At 56.7% G+C, this 20,974-nt stretch overlaps 13 protein-coding genes across 13 annotated transcripts; 8 read left to right on the top strand and 5 right to left on the bottom strand.

The window, feature by feature from the left end:
• Positions 1 to 87: 87 nt before the first annotated feature.
• On the bottom strand, positions 88 to 713 carry MVES1_002552 (uncharacterized protein; the record flags this gene model as incomplete). Its single annotated transcript, XM_056207379.1, has 2 exons — positions 88 to 463; positions 490 to 713. The coding sequence occupies 2 exons, from the start codon at positions 711 to 713 to the stop codon at positions 88 to 90; spliced, it is 600 nt and encodes a 199-aa protein (XP_056063354.1).
• An 89-nt stretch (positions 714 to 802) lies between these two features.
• On the top strand, positions 803 to 3,147 carry LYS9 (saccharopine dehydrogenase (NADP+, L-glutamate-forming); the record flags this gene model as incomplete). Its single annotated transcript, XM_056207378.1, has 2 exons — positions 803 to 864; positions 894 to 3,147. 2 exons carry the CDS (start codon positions 803 to 805, stop codon positions 3,145 to 3,147), a joined length of 2,316 nt encoding a protein of 771 aa, XP_056063353.1.
• Positions 3,148 to 3,272: 125 nt separating this feature from the next.
• Positions 3,273 to 4,628, top strand: TUB2 (Tubulin beta chain (Beta tubulin); the record flags this gene model as incomplete). Its single annotated transcript, XM_056207377.1, has 1 exon — positions 3,273 to 4,628. One exon carries the CDS (start codon positions 3,273 to 3,275, stop codon positions 4,626 to 4,628), a length of 1,356 nt encoding a protein of 451 aa, XP_056063352.1.
• A 187-nt stretch (positions 4,629 to 4,815) lies between these two features.
• MVES1_002549 (uncharacterized protein) lies at positions 4,816 to 7,810 on the top strand (the record flags this gene model as incomplete). The annotated part of the gene is made up of 3 exons (XM_056207376.1): positions 4,816 to 4,981; positions 5,013 to 5,812; positions 5,846 to 7,810. 3 exons carry the CDS (start codon positions 4,816 to 4,818, stop codon positions 7,808 to 7,810), a joined length of 2,931 nt encoding a protein of 976 aa, XP_056063351.1.
• Positions 7,811 to 7,928: 118 nt separating this feature from the next.
• On the top strand, positions 7,929 to 10,406 carry SNF1 (non-specific serine/threonine protein kinase; the record flags this gene model as incomplete). Its single annotated transcript, XM_056207375.1, has 1 exon — positions 7,929 to 10,406. The coding sequence occupies one exon, from the start codon at positions 7,929 to 7,931 to the stop codon at positions 10,404 to 10,406; it is 2,478 nt and encodes an 825-aa protein (XP_056063350.1).
• Positions 10,407 to 10,499: 93 nt separating this feature from the next.
• On the top strand, positions 10,500 to 11,701 carry MVES1_002547 (uncharacterized protein; the record flags this gene model as incomplete). Its single annotated transcript, XM_056207374.1, has 2 exons — positions 10,500 to 10,503; positions 10,533 to 11,701. 2 exons carry the CDS (start codon positions 10,500 to 10,502, stop codon positions 11,699 to 11,701), a joined length of 1,173 nt encoding a protein of 390 aa, XP_056063349.1.
• Positions 11,702 to 11,740: 39 nt separating this feature from the next.
• Positions 11,741 to 13,060, bottom strand: MVES1_002546 (uncharacterized protein; the record flags this gene model as incomplete). Its single annotated transcript, XM_056207373.1, has 1 exon — positions 11,741 to 13,060. The coding sequence occupies one exon, from the start codon at positions 13,058 to 13,060 to the stop codon at positions 11,741 to 11,743; it is 1,320 nt and encodes a 439-aa protein (XP_056063348.1).
• Positions 13,061 to 13,241: 181 nt separating this feature from the next.
• On the bottom strand, positions 13,242 to 14,705 carry MVES1_002545 (uncharacterized protein; the record flags this gene model as incomplete). Its single annotated transcript, XM_056207372.1, has 1 exon — positions 13,242 to 14,705. The coding sequence occupies one exon, from the start codon at positions 14,703 to 14,705 to the stop codon at positions 13,242 to 13,244; it is 1,464 nt and encodes a 487-aa protein (XP_056063347.1).
• Positions 14,706 to 14,931: 226 nt separating this feature from the next.
• On the top strand, positions 14,932 to 16,992 carry PUS7 (tRNA pseudouridine(13) synthase; the record flags this gene model as incomplete). The annotated part of the gene is made up of 1 exon (XM_056207371.1): positions 14,932 to 16,992. The coding sequence occupies one exon, from the start codon at positions 14,932 to 14,934 to the stop codon at positions 16,990 to 16,992; it is 2,061 nt and encodes a 686-aa protein (XP_056063346.1).
• On the bottom strand, positions 16,993 to 17,694 carry MVES1_002543 (uncharacterized protein; the record flags this gene model as incomplete). The annotated part of the gene is made up of 1 exon (XM_056207370.1): positions 16,993 to 17,694. One exon carries the CDS (start codon positions 17,692 to 17,694, stop codon positions 16,993 to 16,995), a length of 702 nt encoding a protein of 233 aa, XP_056063345.1.
• A 66-nt stretch (positions 17,695 to 17,760) lies between these two features.
• MVES1_002542 (uncharacterized protein) lies at positions 17,761 to 18,379 on the top strand (the record flags this gene model as incomplete). The annotated part of the gene is made up of 2 exons (XM_056207369.1): positions 17,761 to 17,961; positions 17,990 to 18,379. The coding sequence occupies 2 exons, from the start codon at positions 17,761 to 17,763 to the stop codon at positions 18,377 to 18,379; spliced, it is 591 nt and encodes a 196-aa protein (XP_056063344.1).
• Positions 18,380 to 18,440: 61 nt separating this feature from the next.
• On the top strand, positions 18,441 to 20,060 carry ARH1 (adrenodoxin-NADP(+) reductase; the record flags this gene model as incomplete). The annotated part of the gene is made up of 2 exons (XM_056207368.1): positions 18,441 to 18,683; positions 18,711 to 20,060. The coding sequence occupies 2 exons, from the start codon at positions 18,441 to 18,443 to the stop codon at positions 20,058 to 20,060; spliced, it is 1,593 nt and encodes a 530-aa protein (XP_056063343.1).
• A 20-nt stretch (positions 20,061 to 20,080) lies between these two features.
• On the bottom strand, positions 20,081 to 20,852 carry sap62 (CWF complex protein sap62; the record flags this gene model as incomplete). Its single annotated transcript, XM_056207367.1, has 2 exons — positions 20,081 to 20,817; positions 20,849 to 20,852. 2 exons carry the CDS (start codon positions 20,850 to 20,852, stop codon positions 20,081 to 20,083), a joined length of 741 nt encoding a protein of 246 aa, XP_056063342.1.
• Between the last annotated feature and the right edge of the window lie 122 nt (positions 20,853 to 20,974).

Here is a 20,974-nt window from a genome sequence, read left to right as displayed (position 1 = left end):
GCATCGATGGCAGACTGCGTAGACGCCGTTGAGGGCTATGCTCGCAAAAAAAAACTGTGCATACTACGTTGAGGGTATAGACGCTACCTAAAACATGCGTCGCCGTTTGCCGAGCCCAGCAGCACCGCTCGATCCTCCTGGAGGGTATCGCCCCGGTCGCTCCTGCCGCAACTTGTAGCGCCGGTATGCCTCGTACAAGTGCACAGGCAGCAATGGCCCCGTATCGCGTCGCTCCTGCTGGACAGCGCGTGCTTTTGTTAGCGTACCGAGGCACGTACCGAGCTCGACAATCTCGCCAACAAACACTTTGCCTACACCGCTAGCAGCCATGACAATATGCTGGTTCACCGACTGGGACATTACATGATTCACAAGCTTGCGCACAGCCGCCTTGTTCAATGTGCCGCGACGCGACGCCATGTGCCGCTCAAGCTGTTCCTCGTCCATGAGCTGCGATAAAAGACTGGAATTAGCCGAGCACCAACGTACCCCATATTCCGCTGCTGCGTAGAATAGATCGCCTGCTGCCGGCTGAACTCGTCGCCAGCCAGCGCCTCGACTTCAGCGCCATCCGACTCCACATCCTCCTCTTCCTGATCACTGGGCTCTGGATCTTTATCATGTCCACCTATAGGCCGCGACTCGCTGCGACGGTCCTGCGTCACAGAACGTCTCGCATGCACCGGCGATTTCGCCGCGCGCTCTTCCAGCATGGTGGAACGTTGCCAAGCGGAGGTGTCGGCGTCACGTGCGTGCTCAACCGAGCAAATTTGTCCATTTTGTTGCGCTGTCACCGACGGTCATGAGCGCTTCTCAAGTCCTTACACACCCCTCAATCCGCGACGGCTGGTTCTACGAGAGTGCGTTGAGCACCAATACTAACCTATAGTTAGCCCGCAATGGCCCGGGCAAGCTATGAGCCTGCAAGTGCGCCGGATCCTGCACACAGAGCAGAGCAAGTTCCAGGATGTCTTGGTATTTGAGTCCGAGACGTACGGCAACGTTCTTGTGCTTGACGGTGCGATTCAATGCACGGAGCGCGACGAGTTTTCGTACCAGGAGATGATCGCACACCTGCCTATCAATTCACACCCCGACCCGAAACGGGTTCTTATCATTGGCGGCGGAGATGGTGGAGTCTTGCGCGAGGTTGTCAAGTACGATAGCGTGGAGGAAGCCGTGCTGTGCGATATTGACGAGGCTGTCCCGCGTGTCTCGACCAAGTACTTGCCCAAGATGGCCGAAGGCCTGCACCACCCCAAGTCTAAGGTCATCATTGGTGACGGCTTTGCCTTCCTCAAGGCCCCTGAAAACAAGGCGTCGTTCGACGTGATCATCACCGATTCGTCGGATCCAGAAGGCCCCGCCGAAATGCTTTTTCAAAAGCCCTACTTTGAGCTCCTGAAGCAGGCGCTCAAGCCCGGCGGCCACATCTCGACCCAGGCCGAGAGCATGTGGGTGCATTTGAACCTTATCCGCAGCCTCACGCAATCCACGCGCGAGTTGTTCCCTGTGGCCGACTATGCATACACGTCGATCCCTACCTATCCCGCGGGCCAAATTGGCTTTGTGGTGTGCTCGTTGGACTCGAAGCGCGACGTGCGCGAGCCATTGCGCAAGATTCCTAACTGCAGGTACTACACCGAGGAAGTGCACCGCGCCGCATTTGTCTTGCCCGAGTTTGCGCGCCGCGTCATTATTGATGGCGAGCCCGCGCCGGGCCCGCTAGTTGCGACGGGCGACGGCACGGCGCAGTCCAAGCGCGACCCCAAGAAGATTCTTGTGCTCGGCTCTGGCTACGTTGCCGGCCCTTGCGTCCAGTACTTGTTGCGTCATCCCGAGTACTCTGTTACCATTGGATCACAGCGCAATGCCGGTGCGCTGGCCAAGATAAACAGCCGCATCCAGTCGATTCGCGTCAATGTCAAGGACCCCCAGCAGCTCTCGGAGGCGATCCGCGGCTTTGATGTGGTCATTTCCCTCATTCCTTACATCTATCACGCCGACGTGATCAAGGCAGCGTGCGAGCACAAGGTAGACGTCGTGACCACCTCGTACGTCTCCGACGCGATCCGTGCTCTTGAGCCCGACATCACCAAAGCTGGCATCACGGTTATGAACGAGATTGGTCTCGACCCCGGCCTCGACCACCTCTACGCCGTCAAGGCGATTAAGGAAATCCACGACGATGGCGGCAAAGTCAAGTCGTTTTTGTCCTACTGCGGTGGTTTGCCCGCTCCCGAGGCTGCGACGAATCCGCTCGGATACAAGTTTTCTTGGTCCTCGCGCGGTGTGTTGCTTGCCTTGCGCAACACGGCCAAGTTTTTCCAAGCGCCGGTCAAGGAGGCGCAGACGGTCAGTGGCCTGGATCTTATGGCGAACGCTAAGCCGTACTACATCATGCCGTCCTTTGCGTTTGTGGCCTACCCCAACCGTGACTCGACGCCTTTCCGCGAGTGGTACAACATTCCAGAGGCCGAGACGGTGATCCGCGGCACGCTTCGCTACCAGGGCTTCCCCGAGTTTGTTCTTGCACTTGTACGTCTCGGATTTTTGGACGAAGCTGCGCAAGACTATCTTGTGCCCGGCAACGGCCTCACTTGGGCCCAGCTGTGTGCCAAGCTGGTCGGCTCCAACAGCACAGACGAGAAGATGCTCGCGGACGGCATTCGTGCCAAGTGCAGCTTTGGCAGCACCCAGGAAGCATCGGGTGTCTTGCGCGCCTGCCGCTGGCTCGGTCTGTTTGACAACAAGGCCGTGGTAGAGGTCGGCGGCTTGCCCGAGCAGCTTGCAGAGAACAAAGGCAACCTGCTCGACTCGCTCTGTCGCAACCTGGAGGGCAAGTGCAACTACGAGCCCGGAGAGCGTGACATGGTCATGCTTCAGCACAGCTTTGACGTGATTGACAAGAACGGCGAGGAGAAGACGCTCACAAGCACGCTGCTCGACTATGGTGTGCCGAACGGTACTACGTCGATGGCCAAGTTGGTCGGCGTTCCCTGCGCCATTGCTACTCGTCTACTGCTTGAGGGCAACCCTGCGATCAAGAAGACCGGTATCGTGGTGCCCTACACTATCGATGTCACCGAACCCATCCGCAAAGAGCTGGTCAAGGAAGGCATTGCGCTCGAGGAGCGCTGGGTGTAGCTCCGTCCGTAGTCCACGTGACCTCCGCGTCGCGCATCAACACGAGCGCAATGGAAGCGTGTATTCTGCTTTGTGCCGTGGAGCAGCCTCGTCGCTTTTCTCACCCACCCAAGGCGATCCTAAGTATGCGTGAGATTGTGCATTTGCAGACTGGCCAGTGTGGTAACCAAGTGGGTTCCAAATTCTGGGAGGTGCTTTCAGATGAGCATGGGATTGATGGCAATGGCAACTACACGGGCGACACGCCTGAGCTGCAGCTGGATCGCATCAACGTGTACTATAACGAGGCAGCCGATAAAAAGTATGTGCCGCGTGCGGTGCTGGTAGACTTGGAGCCCGGAACGATGGATGCGATCCGCTCCAGTCCGAATGGCAACCTGTTCCGTCCCGACAATTTCGTCTTTGGCCAGAACGGTGCAGGGAACAACTGGGCGAGGGGACATTACACCGAGGGAGCCGAGCTCGTTGACTCGGTCATGGACGTCGTCCGCAAAGAGGCCGAGGCATGTGACATGCTCCAAGGGTTTCAAATCACACACTCGCTCGGCGGTGGCACTGGCGCGGGTATGGGCACGCTGCTCATCTCCAAGATTCGCGAGGAGTTTCCCGATCGTATGATGGCAACCTTCTCCGTGATGCCTTCGCCCAAGGTGTCTGATACCGTAGTGGAGCCGTACAACGCTACACTCTCGGTCCACCAGCTTGTGGAAAACAGCGACGAGACCTTTTGTATCGATAACGAGGCGCTGTACGACATCTGCTTCCGCACGCTGAAGCTGAAGAACCCCAACTACGACGACCTGAACCACCTCGTATCGCTTGTCATGTCGGGTATCACTACGTGCCTGCGTTTCCCCGGCCAGCTTAACTCGGATCTGCGCAAGCTGGCCGTGAACATGGTGCCTTTCCCCCGTTTGCACTTCTTCATGGTTGGCTTTGCGCCGCTCACGGCAAAAGGCGTGCAGCAATACCGCGCCGTTTCTGTCTCTGAGCTGACCTCGCAAATGTTTGACGCGAAGAATATGATGGCCGCGTCTGACCCGCGCATGGGTCGCTACCTGACCGTCGCTGCATACTTCCGCGGCAAGCTGTCCATGAAGGAGGTCGAGGACCAAATGCATGCTGTCCAGACGAAGAACTCTTCCTACTTTGTGGAGTGGATTCCCAACAATGTCCAGACTGCCCAGTGCGATATCCCGCCGCGCGGGACCAAGATGGCCGTGACGTTCATCGGTAACAACACGGCGATCCAGGAGCTCTTCAAGCGCGTTTCGTCGCAATTCCAGGCTATGTTCAGACGTAAGGCTTTCTTGCATTGGTACACGGGCGAGGGTATGGACGAGATGGAGTTCACCGAGGCCGAGTCGAACCTGGCGGACCTCATCAGTGAGTACCAGCAATACCAGGACGCGACTGTGGACGACGACTTGGAAGAGTTTGACGGCTACGAAGGCGAGGAGTACGAAGAGGAAGAAATGTAGTTTGTTTGTTGCTCAACCCTTATCCACATCTTGTTCCCTATAGCGTATAGCGCCCAAGCAGCCCGTCCCCGCCGGCGGTATTTCGGCAATAAAGCTTGGCAAGTGGGCCGGCGCGGGGTAGCGCTGACTAAGCACTGCATGGGCCCAGAGCCGTTGGGGCCGTCTTGCTGTCCGACTGCGTAGCGGGATGTTTAAAGGCTCCAAGGCGAGTCACTATGCGGAAGAGCTGCACAGCGCTAGGCTCAGAGGCCACTCTGCAGCCAGGAGAATGCAATCTGATGTGAATGGCTCTGCAGGTGCCGACTTCCCTGAGCTGCTCCGCAAGTTTGCCAAGCACAACCCCGAGCAGACAGGTGCGTCCCAGCGTCCCAACTAACCCCACAGCTACCGCCGACATTGTGCGCATGGAGTATGAGATGCACTTGGGCATTGCAAGCTTTTTTGAAAGCGAAGGCTTTTGCGATGCCTCGTACAGCGGCGATTCTCCTTCCCATGCCACGTTTCCCCCTACCATGCCCCCCGGCCTCAAAACGACCGAGGTTGTGCGCGAGCACACAGAAACATTTGGGCAGAAGATGCAGGAAAGGGAACTGTTTATTGCCGATGCTACCGGGTGCGTTGTCTTGCGCGCGTACGGCCTCTTCATGCAAGGCCTCGACGCCGAAGCCGCTGCACTTATTCACGGCTCGCGTCTGCTCGAGGCGAACCCACTGGCAAACAACAAGTCTGGATCGCGCACCGCACAGCTGGAGCAACATGTAGCACACGCTATCCTCGGTGCCGCAGTCGCCGGTCTCGCTTCGGAGCGTCTCGCGATCCAAGGCGAGGCCAACGAGAGGGCCGAACGCGCACAGGATGCGCTGCAGGCGTATGCAAAGGCCAACAGCTTTCATGAGCAGCTCCGCGGTGGCGCCGGCACCAAGGCCGCGCGCACACAGCCCTTTGTGGACGAGGCTGAGCGCTGGCTTGAAGTTGCGCTGTACCACAACGCGCTGCTTACCATGCGTGTGCACGGAATGGAGAAAGGCTTGGAGTGCCTGCGCAGCTACCAAGCCAAGGAATCTCGCTGGCCGCCCTCCTTCCGCATGCCTCAGCGCAACGTGCTGCGCAACATTTACGCATCCGCGCTGAACAATGCCCGCACCACCGAGGACCCCACGCCGGTTTCTGCCAACGAAGCAAAAGTGCGTACAACTTCCACCCGCCGCCCAAACCAGGCAGTACGCAGCACTGCGCCTTCGTCTACGTGGACGAACGAGTACGCGGCGATGCGGCGCACCGCTCAGCGCGTGCTCGAGAAATCGACCTCCTTTCCCCGATCCGGCGAATCGAATGAAAACGCGGAGAGTTTGGCCGACCAGCTTGTTTTGAGCTGGCGGCTCGACGGCGCACAAGGCGGCGCATTGGCTGACGAAGTAGTCGATCTCTTGTACGGCCTCTCGCGCGTCACATTCCGCTCGCAAACAATTCTGCGCCTCCTTGTGCAGATGCTTATCGCGGCAGAAGCGTTCCAAGAGTCCATCTTTGTCCTCGAAAAATACATGTTACTTGTTCAAAGTACGTGGCAAGCCACTGGCGTGCCGCTCGCTGGACAGCGCAAAGTGTGCGAAGGGCGCTACGTCGACAACCTGCAGCAGTACATTGACACTGTCCTGCTCGGGGCGCATGTCGAGCTAACGTACCTCGGCAATGCAGTTGCCTCCGATACGCTCTGCAAAACACTCTTGAGGTTTGTTGGCGTCCTCCCCAAAGAGGCAGACACCAATGACTTACTCCCTGTCTGCGATACCGACGACAGCACCATGGCACGGATCTTGCGCGCTGCCGGCCGTGCGCTTGCCGCACAACTTCAACACGCGACGACCACGGAACGGAGCACGCTGCAGCGCGATGCAAAAGCGTATCTGACTCGCTCTCTCGCGCTTGACGCCCAGTCGTCGGAGTCGCAGTACCTGCTCGCCTGCCTCCTTGCCGAGCTGCAAGACATTCAGGGCGCAACGACCTGTGCGCGTGCCGCGCTGGAGCTCGAGCCAGCTAGCCTGGATGCGTGGCACCTTGTTGTGCTGCTGCTCACCGCACAGCGCAATGTTGGCGGCGCACTGCAATTCGCCGAAGAAGCGCTCACCCAAGCAGAAGTCGACGAGGAGGCCGATGCGCAGGGAGCATACACGCAGCTCGTCTCGTTTGACTACCCCCCCACTCAACGCGAGCGCGCCGTTTCCTACCTGCGCCTGCTCATCACCCACAATGTTCTCACCGAGCTCATGGAAGGTACGCAAGCAGCGCTTGCCGGCCAAAAAGAGCTTTTTGCGGCGTTCCAATCCCGCGTTGCTTCTGTCGCTCTCGACTCCCAGAGCCAGGCACGCCTCTCGAGCAACGATGCCGCTGCGCCGCAGACATTTGCGCGCCCCACCGGCACCACTGCACTCACTGCCTCGCCCGCAATTGCGCGCGAGAACTACAGAGCGCGCACAGAGCGCGCCCTGCTCCTCTCGCTCTGGCTCCTTAGCGCCGCTTCTTTCCGCCGCGCTGGGGAGCTGGAGCAGGCGCGCGATGCAATCGCCGAGGCCGAGCAGCTTGACTCGCTCTCTCCCGATATTTGGGTCCAGCTTTCTTTCTGGTGCATCGACGCGCAAAAGAGTGGCGCGGCAGTGACGTGCCTGTACAAGGCTTTGTCTTGCGACCCGGACCACGTACCTGCCTCGGTTACGCTTGCGCGCCTGTTTTTGCAGCCCAATGCTATTCACTTACACGCCTCGCACGCAGAGTCGATCGCGACCGCTGCGACTGCGCTCGACGGCGGCCAAGTTCTTACGCGTCTTTCGCTTCTGGACGAGGGCGTGGGCATTGATTTGGAGTCCGAGGCACTACAGAGCCGCAGCCGTCTCCTTGGCGTGCATCCAGGCGACGGCACTGAACAGCCCACGTCTGCACAAGTCGCGCCTGCATTTGCATGGCGCCACGATCCCTCTTTACCGCCGCTCAGCATTGCCGAAGGGCTGCTGCGCACGGCCACTACCCAGCGCGGCCACAGTTCGCCGGAGGCTTGGCATCTGCTTGCGCAGGTATCGAAGCATGCCAAGCTTTCTCGCGACGTCCAGCTCCGTCAGCTTAAAGAGGCGCTCCGTCTTGAAAACACGCGCCCAATCCGTCCATATCACGCCGCCTTGGCGCTTCCCTAGGTTTTGGTAATGCATGCACACCTCCACATACCACGCGACTGCCCACGTGGGCAAGGCATGCGTCGCTGCTGGCGCAGCGCTGTCGCGCAAGTTTGTTCTTAGCGCCAAGGTCGGCGCAATGAGCGACACAAACGCCAGCCATACGGGGGTGGGAGACAGGCTGGATGGCGTGCATGGAAATAGCACCGTGTCACTATCTTCGCCTGAAAAACCCAAAGCGCGCACTGCGCATCCGCCCGCGCGAGAGCGGCGTGGCGCTTCGAAGCGCGACCATGTGCGTACGGGCCTTGTCTCTGGCGCCAGCAAGCACGTCAAGCACCCGAAGATGCTTGGACAGTATGTACTGCACCAGACGCTGGGAGTCGGCAGCTTCGGAAAGGTGAAGCTTGCCACGCACGCCTTGACTGGCCACCGCGTCGCGGTCAAGATTATCAACAAGCGCAAGATCTCCTCGATGGACATTGGCGGCCGCATCAAGCGCGAGATCCAGTTTCTTCGCAAGCTGCGGCATGCGCATATCATCAAGCTGTATGAAGTTATCTCGACGCCGTCGGATATAATTATGGTGCTTGAGTACGCTGGTGGTGAGCTGTTCCAGTACATTGTCGACAACGGCCGGCTGGAAGTAAGCGAGGCGCGCCGCTTTTTTCAGCAGCTAGTTGCGGCTATAGACTACTGCCACAAGCACAAAATTGCCCACCGCGACCTCAAGCCAGAGAACCTGCTTCTCGACGAGTTCCACAACGTCAAGATCGGCGACTTTGGCCTCTCCAACATCATGGGCGACGGCGACTTTTTGAAGACGAGCTGCGGGAGCCCTAACTACGCGGCCCCCGAAGTGATCTCTGGTCGGCTCTACTCTGGCCCAGAAGTGGATGTATGGAGCTGCGGGGTGATACTCTACGTAATGCTTTGCGGCCGTTTGCCGTTTGACGACGACTACATCCCGACCCTGTTTATGAAAATCAACAAGGGAATTTATACCCTGCCAGAGTACCTGTGTGCCGACACCAAACACCTGCTCTCCAGCATGCTTGTTGTCGACCCTATGAAACGAATCACGCTTGCCGAGATCCAACAGCTGCCTTGGTACACCCAGGATTTACCATCCTATCTTGCACAGTTTCCCATGACACCCTCCGTAGAGGAGAAGCAATGCCTGCTCGAGAATCCGGTCATGGACGACACGCTGCAAAACGAGACAGATTCGGACATTTCCACTGTCGAGTCCGAGCAGGACGACCCCAATATGATTGCGCCAGACTTGGGTAAGCTCGATTCACTCTACCTCGACGAGCTCATGGGCAAGGTCCAGGGTTTCTCGCGCGACAATATTATCGAGCTGCTTACGGCGCCGAATACGAATCAAATGAAACTTGCTTATCAGCTCATCCGCGATTATCACAGGACGCTGACGATGGCGACAGACATGCTCGAAGAGACGCTGGCCGTTGAAGGGCAGGACGAAACGTCGCCCGAGTTGATCTCGGAGGACAAGGAAAAGATTGCACATCTTCCTCCGCACGTCGCCGACGCCATCACACCGAGTGTCTTGACCCGGAAGTCTTCTCAGCGGCGCGCCGTCATCCGCCGTTCCGGCGCAACCACAGACCTGATGCATTCAGAAGGCAGCCCCGGTGCACCCGTGCGGAGCACCAAATCGCGCCGCCAGTCGACTGCAACCAACAAGCGTTCCGGCGAGGAGGCACTGAAACATGTCAAGGAACTGATGGCGTCTGTCGACGAGGCGCTCGACGGTAGCGATATCGAGAACGACGCGGAAAACTCGGATGAAGACAGCGATGAGACTGGCTCGGACGAGTCTGGCTTTTCCGACGACGACAACGAGTACCTGAGCTTTGACATGGTCGACGATCTGCGGCGCGCCGCCGACTCTCCTAACACCACGAATCCCATTGCGGACCAGGTTACGGACCAGTACCTCCACCGGCATTCGCACATTGCGGTGCTTGAAGCAAGCATTTTGCCATGCCAGGACGAGGACAAAAGTGTTGCGCCGGACAGCGCTTCGCTCATGTCAGAAACGTCTTCAGCCGCATCGACAAGGCCCGCGCGCTCCCACTGGCATTTCGGCATCCGCAGCCGCAGCCGGCCGATGGAAATTATGCTGGAGCTTTATCGCACCATGGAGGCGCTCGGGATGGAGTGGTGTACAAAAAATGCGCTGCCTTCTATTCCCGACACACTCGACACCATTACGCCCGAAGAACGCCAACAGGTGTTGGACGCGCTTAATGAAGACCTGTTTCACGTACAAACTCAGTGTGTCCTGTATAATCAAAGAATCCGCATGGACCTACAGCTCTACCGAGTCGACGCTAACTCCTACCTGGTTGATTTCCGCAACGTTGGCTACTTTCCTCTTGTGGATGCAGGCGCATCGACTCGCGAGCGACGCACGTCTCACAAGGCGAACGAATCGGTGTCTACCATCGTGTGTCCAAGTTTGCCGAAAGACGCGCGAGACCAACACCACACAACTACGTCCAATTTTGAACCCGGTCACGACGTCGATAGTCCCTTCCTCTTCTTCGACGCCGCGTTTCGTCTGATTGTCGAATTAGCTGGGGGGTAGTCTTTTAATAGCGCACGGCAATTTATGACAAAGCAAAGAATTCCCCCCGCGTTTAAGTTGGCCCGTCTACAGGCTCGTCCAGGCTCGTTCATCATGGGTACGTATGAGCATGTAGCCTAACCGCAGTTGCAGAAACTGATCCGCTTCTTCCGCAACGCTCGTCTCGCGAAGTGAGCGCACAAAACTCTCCGGACATGGTTGCATCGCTCAAGTGGCTCCTGTTTTGCTCGCCGGTCAATGTGATGCTTGTCTTTGTCCCGCTGGGCTTTGCAGCTGCGATGCTACAGTGGGGATCGCTTGCTATATTCATCCTAAATTTCCTCGCCATTATTCCGCTGGCCAAGCTGCTGGGTGACGCGACCGAGCAGGTTAGTGTCCGCCTTGGCGCGACCATGGGCGGTCTGCTCAACGCGACGTTTGGCAACGCCGTCGAACTGATCGTTGCAATTGTTGCACTGATTCAGGGCCAGCTCCGTATTGTGCAAATGTCGCTGATCGGATCGATCCTCTCCAACATTCTGCTCGTCCTCGGCATGAGTTTCATGGTGGGCGGGTTGTACAAGTCGGAAAATCAGTTTGCACAGACTCCTGCGCAAGCGTCGAGCTCGATCATGACACTTGGGTGCTTTACGCTCGTCATTCCTGCTGCATACTGGAATGCCGTGCAGAACAATACACCGCCGCAAATGCCGTCGGATACTGTCGAGAGTGGCATTCTGTTCATCTCGCGCGGCACTTCTCTGATCTTGTTGCTCATCTACTGCGGCTACCTCTTTTTCCAGCTCCGCACGCACGCCTATCTCTACTCTGAAATAGAGGAGGAGCAAGAGGAGGAGAGCATGTCGCCCATCGCGGCGATTGTGGCGCTGTGCGTGGTGACAATCATTACCTCTTTCAACGCAGATTACCTCGTCTCGGCGATTGACGACGTTGCTACCCAGTACAGAATCCCCAAAATGTTCATTGGCACGATCCTTCTGCCGATCGTCGGAAATGCGGCAGAGCACGTCACCTCGATTTGGATGGCAGCCAAGGACAAGATGGAAATTGCGCTGGGCGTCGCCGTCGGCAGTTCGATCCAAATCTGCATTGGCCTTGTCCCGGCACTGGTCATTGTCGGCTGGATCGTCGGTCAACCGCTTTCGCTTTACTTCCACAACTTTGAAACAATTGTCCTCGTCACATCCGTTCTCCTGGTCAGCAGTTTAATCCAGGATGGAAAAAGCAATTACTTGGAGGGCTCAATGCTCGTTGCACTTTACATTGTAATTAGTCTTTCATTCTGGGTACAGTAGCATATAACAATACGTTTCGCAGCACGAAAGGCTACTTCACTAGGAGAATGGGTTGGATGCTTGCGCGCCACCAAAGGCCGACTCACCCAACGCCGCGGCGCCCGTTTGCTGCTTCTCCATCTGCTTGCCCCACATCAACGTGTGTGCGTGGCCCATACGCATATCGCCCGTGTTGCCAAACGTATCAACACCGTCGCCGGAAGCAAGGAGCTTGTCCAGCTCTGGAAATGCGTTGCTCGTCTTTACGCGCGGCGGTGCACTCGACTTGGGCTTCACAGTCTCTGCAGGCTCGGGACCATCGAGGTTGATGAGGGTATCTGTTTGCTCGCTGCCTGAATCGTGCGCAGCAAGCGGTTGTGTGGGCGCCGGGGCAGGCGCCGGATCGCTCAGCCACGGGTTATTCGAGCCGAACGATGTTTGCTGGGGCATGAGTGGTTGCTGTTGTTGCTGGGTCATCAAATACTGGTACTGCTGTGCTGCATTTTGCAGTGCAAGTTGTCGTTGGTACTCTTGCTGCTGCATATATTGCTGCTGAAGCATTTCCTGCTGCTGCATCTGCGCGCCAAAAAATGGATTGAATCCAGTCGGCTGGAACTGTAGGTAGGGATTGAAAGACGTCATTTGAGGCTGCAAACTGGTCTGCTCGTCGCCGTCGAGATTGATGAGATTGTCTTTCTTCGCGCGTGCCTCTTCTTCTTCGCGCGAAAGACGAAGCGCGCGGTCGAAGTCATTGTCGTTCTGCGTCTGCGCGCGTTTCTTCCGCTCGTCCTCTTCGGCCATGCGCCGAGACTCATCCAAAGCTCGCTGAAGTTCTCGGTCTTCCTTTGACATGCGGTCACGGTCCGCGGCCCGACGACGGCGACCTTCCTCGTCGGAAAAGTCGTTTGGATCCGTGCGAGTCCGGCTCTGTTTCGGTCTTTTGCCACGCATGCGTGCCTCGTCCATCAACATAAGCGTAATTTCTTTCGCCTTCTGCCGCACATTCAATCCTTGGTCCACACCAGAATCGTCAATGTACTGGAACTCTTTCAGGGTCTTGACAATGTAGATATTGTCGTGGAAGTACATCCACACGTTTTCACTTCCCGCATGCAAAAGATATTCAAGCACAGACAGGGCCTTGAACACATGCCGCCAGTTCTTACCTTTGTCGTTCAGCCGCTTGTCGAGGATTTCCATCATTTCGATAAAGTCGGTATGGTTGTGGCTGAGCTGTGCAAGCTCATTCATTTGTGTGCCGCTCGGACCCCATGGATCATTCGACGTGGCCTCACGCACTTTGATTTGTGTGTCGGTGTATCCTTTAATATAGTTCTTGCCTACGCGCACCGCTGACTTGGACAAGTTCTGGAGCGACATGGCGGAACAAGGATGCCCGATCGTTCAGCGCGTGGCTCACCCAACTTCGCCACGTGACTATCATGGTCCAATAATGCCGTACATCGAGTGAAAGGGTGGATACGCGCTATTTGACAACCTGAATAAATCGTTCCCTATTCTCTAAAAATACATGTCGTAGCCTGGATCACTACACGTATTATTAGGCCACATTGTCTGGCACAGTAGCAGTATGCAGTGCTTCGTTGGAGGTATTTGCGGGCTTCTCTCGCGCAAGCCAATTATCGGCAAATGTTGCATTTTCCGCATCCTTATGCAAGTGGGAGTTCCCCATAAGATGCAAATCGAGCGTACCAAGAAACGCGTACGCTTCCTCACCGATCTGTGCAATATCTGCACCCACCATTTCGTCCTCTTCGTCCTCTTCCGACATGCGGAAGTGGCAATAGGGTACGTGATCGACGATAAAGAGCAGGATAAACGTGAGGACAAAAGACCAGCCCATACCGGAAAATGCGGCCGCCAGTTGGTATCCTAGCTGTATCCAATGGTGGTTGATCCAGCCAGAGCCAAGTGAAGGATCGCTCCCGTCAAAGCTCGATACGCGGCCATCGGCAAACAACGCCGTCAAAAAGTTGCCGACCATGCCACCGACAGCATGCGCAGCAAAGATATCCAACGCATCGTCGTAGCCAAGCAGATTCTTGAGTTGGGTGGCAAAATTACAAGCAGCTGCACCCAAAATGCCAAAGACAAGAGCGGATGGCGTGCCGACGTACCCAGCCGCTGGCGTAATGGAGACAAGCCCAGAGATGACACCGGAGCAGAACCCGACAACCGACCATTTGCGCTCGAGGCGGTAATCAAGCAGCATCCATGTAAAGCCACCGCTGCATGCGGAAATATGCGTGACCATAATCGCTTGTGCCGAGCGCAGGTTGGCGCCCAGCCCGGAGCCACCGTTGAAGCCAAACCACCCAAACCAAAGCAGGATTGTGCCGAGCGCAACATACGTTACATTATTCGGACGGTACGCAAGCTGTTCCGTACCGTACCCGCGACGACGGCCAATATACAAGGAGATGGCCAAGGCTGCGCTGCCAGAACTGATATGCAAAGGCGTTCCGCCGGCAAAGTCAAGTGCGCCCAATTTGTTAGCCCATCCTTTCCCCACATTCCACGTCCAAAAAGCAATCGGGTCGTAGACAATGGTCGTCCAGCAGAATGCGAATATGAGAATGGGCCCGATGCGACAGCGCTCGGAAAAAGCGCCACACATAATGACAGGTGCAATGCTAGCAAACATCATTTGGTAGATACAATAGACAAGTTGCGGGATCGTTTTGGCCCCAGCACTAGGCTGCATATCAACATTGATCAAGCCGAAATTCTTCATGTCACCAATAAAAGGGTTTCCGCTGTCGCTAAATGCCAAGGAAAAGCCCCAGAAAAACCATTGTATAGAGACGACGGCCATGAGCGCAAAGCACAACCCAATCATACTAAGCGCATTTTTACGCCGTAAGAGGCCGGCATAGAAGAACCCGATGCCGGGCCCAATGAGGAAGACAAGACATGTGGACACAAGGATCCATGAAATATCGCCTAGGTTATACATGCCATTGGTAACAATATTGTTGGCGTTATCCAGCTTTACTTCCACCATGGCAGAGGTAGTAGGGGGCGCAAATCTGGGTATACTATTCCATAGTGCGTCTATTTAAAGCCACAGATAACGACGGTGGCCTTCCATTTCCCCCGCCAACATCAAATTCACGTGCAAACTCGTATCGCACCCTAAAGATGATAAGCGCAAAAGATAACACGTCTGACAAGCCACGTGCGTCCAATGATTTTGCGGCAGACGGTCCTTTTTTTTTGTCTACTGTGCCATGCATGCACGCCAAGACGACAATCCCCGAGACGCCAAGCGCGCCCGCGTAGATTTTAAATTGGGAGGTGCAGCACGGCAAAATGCGCGTATCTCAGAGCAGGATGCAGGGATGACCGAGTATGTGCATCCTGGGTGGGAGCCTGTGCAAGGGATTATCAAACAGCGCTACGCCGACTTTCTTGTGCACGAGATTGCGCTTGGAAACGAGGTGCTTCATGTGCGTTCACTAGCGCCACCCGTGGGCGGTACACTGTGGCGACGCTGGGTCCAGGATGGCGCTCCGGGTGCAGGGAATGTCAACGTGCAGGAAGAGGAGGCTGCGCTGGAAGTTAAGTGCGCCGCAAAAGAAGCGGAGCTAGCCGCCACGGAACAATGGACGGCGCTGCAGCCGTATTTTGGAGGCGATACACAGGCACTTGAGCAACTTGCATGTGGCACAGGCTCTGCGAGCATCATGAGCGTGGGCATACCAGACAAGGCCGACCGTGCTAAGGTCCACCAGCTCATTCGCTCCCTCTCAAAAAGCACACTGGCATCGGAAGCGACTACGACCGAAGATGGAGTCGCGGCTATTCTTGTGCAGCGCATGCCACCATCGCGTAGCCGTGCGCGCCTAGATCCAACTTCCGAAGCACACACTGCACCGCCCTATATTCATTTTACCCTTCAGAAAACCAACCGCGATAGTCAAGAAGCGCTGCTATGGCTTGCACGCTTTTTGCGGGTGGATGGACGTGGACGTGGCGCCAACTTGTTCAGTGTCGCGGGTACGAAAGATAAGCGCGCGATTACAGTGCAGCGCGTGGCATTCCAGCGCGGCCAAAAGACGCTCGACGACTTGTGGCGCGCGGTGAACCATATTGACTTGCCGGTCTCCAGCGCGGCTCATACCAAAGAGCGCCGTACTGTCAAGTTTGCGACCTCGACACGCGCTGAGCGCGGCCTTCGCATTGCGCATTTGGCCTATGCAGATCGCCCATTACAGCTGGGGATGCTTGCTGGCAACCAATTCACCATCGCGCTACGGAATGTCTGCTGGGCTGATAAGCCATTGTGCGATGACCGTGCAAAACTTTGTGCATCGCTGCGTGAACGTGCGTTTCTGATTGAGCGCGACGGGTACATTAATTACTTTGGTATGCAGCGCTTTGGGACGGGTGCGGTGGCTACGCACGCCGTTGGCATTGCCATTCTCCGCGGCGATTTCCAAGCTGCGCTCGCGCTCATACTCTCGCCGCACGAAGCTGACAGTGTGCACGACGGCGATGAACAGGGCGCACCGCCGAATGTCGTTGCAGTACGCAAAGCCAAGCAAGCCTACGCAGAGGCAAGGTACGGTGATGCATACGATCTCTTCCCCAAGACTTGCGTCGCCGAGCGAGCTGTGCTTAACAAGATGCGGTCCAAGCACTGGTTGCCCACCGACTCGCTCGGTGCATTCCAAAATATACCACGCACATTGCGATTGATGTATGTGCACGCGTACCAATCCTATCTTTGGAATAGCATGGTATCTGAACGAGTACGCCGCTTTGGCGCGCTGCATTGTGTTGCGGGAGATTTGGTAGCGACATCTGACGGGCACATTGTGCTCGATGAAAGCAACGCACAACAATATGGTATCGAGCAAGCGGTCATGCCCATGCCTGGTAGCGATGTGCATCTCCCCTCGCAAAGCTGGCTTGCGTCGATGTACACTGCGCTCCTTGACCGGGACGGCCTCACTCCTGCGTCCCTTTCCGCATCGCGCCAGGCGGAGTACCGGCTAAAAGGCGCACACAGAGCCATAATCCAGAAACCGCGCGGGGTATCGGTGGATTTGATACCGTACACAGATGCTGACGCACCGCTCGTGCAAACGGACGAGGAAACGCTGTTGCCCGATGTGCCTGCGCCCGTACCTGCGCCGTTGGACGCGCCGTTCCTCGCGCTGCAGCTCACTTTCCAACTCCCGCCCTCTTCCTACGCTACGATCCTATTACGCGAGCTGCTGCACACCGATACAAGTGCACATGTGCAAGCTGCATTGACCAAGAACTCTGCTGACCAGCATTCATAGTTAGCAACCGCATCGTTCCTGTACAGCCCCAACGTATGCACCCGCATTAAGCGAAATAATCCCCGCCTGATCCGGCGCGCCGCCCGGGATCCGGTCACCGGGCCGCCGCACGCCAGGAGCGACTTTTATCCAGAGATCGGGTTCAGAGGCAATGCGCTGCACAAGCTCATCGAAGGCGTGGTCGACACCGACGGCTTCTTTCGCGCTGCATTCTGCAAAGAGGCATCCATGCGCCTTTGCAAAGGCCTCGCCCTGTTCTGTGCTAATGACACGCGCAGATGCCTCATCTACCTTGTTTCCTGCAAGCAGGATAACGGGCTTGACCTCGTCTGAAAACGTATCCAGCTCCTTGAGCCAGGACGGAAGCGCGTCGAACGACTCCGTGTTTGTCACATCGTATACTGGCGTAAGCATCTCCTCAAACCTACCCAACACTACGCCTTGCGCACCGCGATAATAACTACTCGTTAATGTGCGGTAGCGTTCCTGGCCAGCGGTATCCCAAATACTGAGCTTAAACCACTTGCCTTGGACGCAGATACTCTTTATCTGGTAATCGACACCAATCGTCGCCGACGCGTCCTCCGCCCCCAAAAACGCGTCTTTGGTGAAGCGCAGTACCAGTGCAGACTTTCCCACGTTCGATGAACCAATGAGCAAGATCTTGAGTGTGGGCAGCTCGGCGTGGGTCGCCGGCTCCATCGTAGCTAGCAATAGGCCATGCGTGGGGCGTGGAAATAAGCTCGCCGCGGCGGCTTCCTCCACGCCATGGCGCCCGAAGTGAAACATGCGGAGCTGAGCAAGCGCGCATACCACAAGATTGCGATGCATGCGTCCAAGTACCCCGCGTCTACTGTAATTGGAGTGCTCGTCGGCTTGCCTGGATCGACGTGTGTGGTCGCGGATGTGATTCCGGTAGCACATCTTTGGACAGAGCTGAGTCCCATGACAGAGACAGCGCTCGCCTTGGTTTGTATTCATCTTTTGCTCACGCTAGATTGACGCGCATTTGCAAAACAAGCCTGACCAGGTCATAGGCGTGTATCAAGTGCCGGCGCGGATGGATGTAAAGGAGCCGACGCATACCACGGCACGACTTGCGAAGAAAATCGCCCAAAAATCGGAGCACGACGCGCTTGTGCTGCAGGTGCATGGGCATATGCTGCTTGCACCCCAGCTTTCGTCACTCTCCCCTTTTGTTAAAAAGGCCGAAAGCGACGCGCCAAAAGCGTTGGCTGCGCAGGCCGCGAGTGTTCCTACGTATGCAGACCTGCTGCCGTCTCTGGAGAAGAACATAGCCGATGGTCACTGGAAGCTGCTCGCTGACTTTGATGACCACTTGGAAGACCCAGCGCTTGAATGGCTCGAGAATCCCGTTTTTACGTAGGGGGCTGTTTTGCAGCATGCCAGGTGCTTTTGTAGTCATGCACGTGTTATCCTCTGCCATCATGTTGCGAGCGACGCTGCCATTGCGGCTGGCTGCATCGCGCGCGATGCACGCGCAGCCTATGCGTCTTGCGATTGTTGGGTCGGGCCCGAGTGGGTTCTATGTAGCAAACAAGATCCTCCAAGGGTTCGACGCGCAGAAAGGGACAGGGGACGACGGCGTAGAAGTGCATATGTACGAACGACTTCCTACACCATACGGCCTTGTACGATACGGCGTCGCGCCGGACCATCCCGACGTCAAGGTACGCTGCACACTTGCCTAACGCTAGAATGTCGAGCACAAATTTGACCAAGTCGCGCACGATGCACGGTTCCGCTTTTTTGGAAATGTGTGCGTCTCGGCGTCAGATGCGGTGGATACGGCCGGGTCGCTGGCATCTTTCATTCCTTTACGCGACCTAGTGCCCTACTATACTCAAATCGTCTTTGCCTATGGTGCGATGGAGTCGCGCCCGCTCGGAATTCCAGGGAGTAGGCCAAAAGAGCTGCGGAATTACTTCTGCGCATTGGATTTCGTGGAGTGGTACAATGGACACCCCGATGCACACGATCCTGCAAAGCAGGATGCGTACAGCATGAGCAGCATTAACGGCGAACACATCCGCCGTGTCGCAGTTGTCGGCGCAGGGAATGTGGCTTTAGACGTGGCGCGCATGATATTGCGTCAGTGCGCCGCGGCGCCGAAAGACGACACCATGGCGCATACGGACGTGCCCGAGCCAGTCCTACACAAGCTCAAATCGTTCCAGGTGGAAGAGGTGAACTTGTACGTGCGCCGCGGCGCTGCACAACTCGCATTTACCAACAAAGAGTTGCGCGAGATGCTTGCATTGACGCACGTCCCTTTTCGTCCTTTGGCGGCGGGTGTTTTGGACGAGGCATTTGCGCAAACCAGCGCGGTGGTCGAAATGGGCCAGCGACGCACCATGACACGATTGTTGAAGCAGCTGCAAAAGGGAAGCGCAGTACCATACAACGAGTCGCACACTCCGCGCTGGGGCCTCCATTTGCTACGTTCCCCGGCCGCGTTTCTTGGCGATGCATCCACTCCACCGGCTGTGCACACCGCCGAATGGCACATTACACAGCTTGCGAAGGGCGCAAAAGCGGCAGAGAGCGGCGATACTGTGAAAAGTAGGGAGGATTTAATCATTTCCAGTGTGGGCTACCGCAGTAGTGCGCTACCTGGAGCAGAGAACGGTGCGATGCAGGTCCCTTTTGATTTCCAGCGGTTCGTCATCCCTAGTGTGCGGAACCGCGTGGTGGACATGCAGGGCGAGGCAGTGCCGGGCATGTATGCTGCTGGTTGGATTACGTCCGGGCCAGTCGGCGTGATTGCATCGACGATGGTGGATGCGTACAGTGCCGCAGACGAAATACTGCGCGCATGGAAAGAGGCCATATACACGGGCAACACCAGCGATACGCTGTGCGCCGCTGCCGGCTTCCCCGAGCCGGATCGTGCGATCCCAGAAGCAGTACAAAACGCGTCGCAACCAGTGGTCAGCTACGAAGGTTGGAAAAAGATTGACGCGGCGGAGCAGGCGCGTGGAAAACCGCTGCGAAAGCTGCGCGAAAAGTTTTTGACAGTGCGCGAGATGCTCGAGATTGTTCAATAGGGTATACGGGTGTCTAACGATTATCGCTTAAATAGAACTTGCACGGTGTACACTTTGTTTTCAGAATCCCAAAAACTCCATGTCCCGGGCTCAATACTCTGCTGGGGTCCGCGCGGCCCGTCGAGCGTCAAAGTATCTGCCCGGTCGATCTCGCGGCTTTGGATCTTGAATGCGATCGTTTCATACGGCTCCGCAGCAATGACCAGGTATTGAAATGCACGGTTCGGTGGCTCTTGTTTTTGTTCGTAACTGCTCATGAACCGATGAATCGGGAGCACATCCTCTTTGATTTCCGGCAGGCTGACTTCGAAAATGAGGCCCATACGACCACCTGCGCGCTCCACTCCAGCGTCATCGCCCGCGCCAGCGTCAAAGAATGGCTCGCGCACTTTTGTAATCTTATATCCCGGCCTACCAATCTTGACAAACGACTTTTTCGGCGCTACCGTCGCCGGTGGAAGCGCAAGCATGTTGGGATCGTCCGACTGCGAATCCTGCGCGTCCTTCGCGGCGCGGCGCGCAAGATTGGTCTGATGTTTCTTTCCCTGGGTATGTGCAAGGTACGACCCTTCGTTTGCGTGCACGGTAAGGCAAAGACGGCATTCGATGCTGCCTACATGGTTTCGCAGCACATACGGGTCTTTCGAAATATCGATGGTCTCCATCGCAAGCTTGCGAAGCCGCTCGCGGCGGTTCGCCTGTTCATCTGCATCACTGGCGATACCGGCACCTTTGCTTCCTGCGCGGTTCTGGTAATCTACTGTTAGCTGCCTGCTCGCCACACATACCCATCGTCGTCGAAGAAGCGCAAGGAGCGCGCCGGCACCTATCACGTGATCACGTGGCATGGTCCGTTGCTGGCCTTTAGTAGCGAGCGGTGATGGTGCGCAAGGCGGCATTATGAGTACACATAC

Source organism: Malassezia vespertilionis, chromosome 5 (assembly GCF_029542925.1).
Source record: "Malassezia vespertilionis chromosome 5, complete sequence".
Lineage (NCBI taxonomy): Eukaryota > Fungi > Basidiomycota > Malasseziomycetes > Malasseziales > Malasseziaceae > Malassezia > Malassezia vespertilionis.
This window is presented reverse-complemented; position numbering and strand designations above follow the sequence as displayed.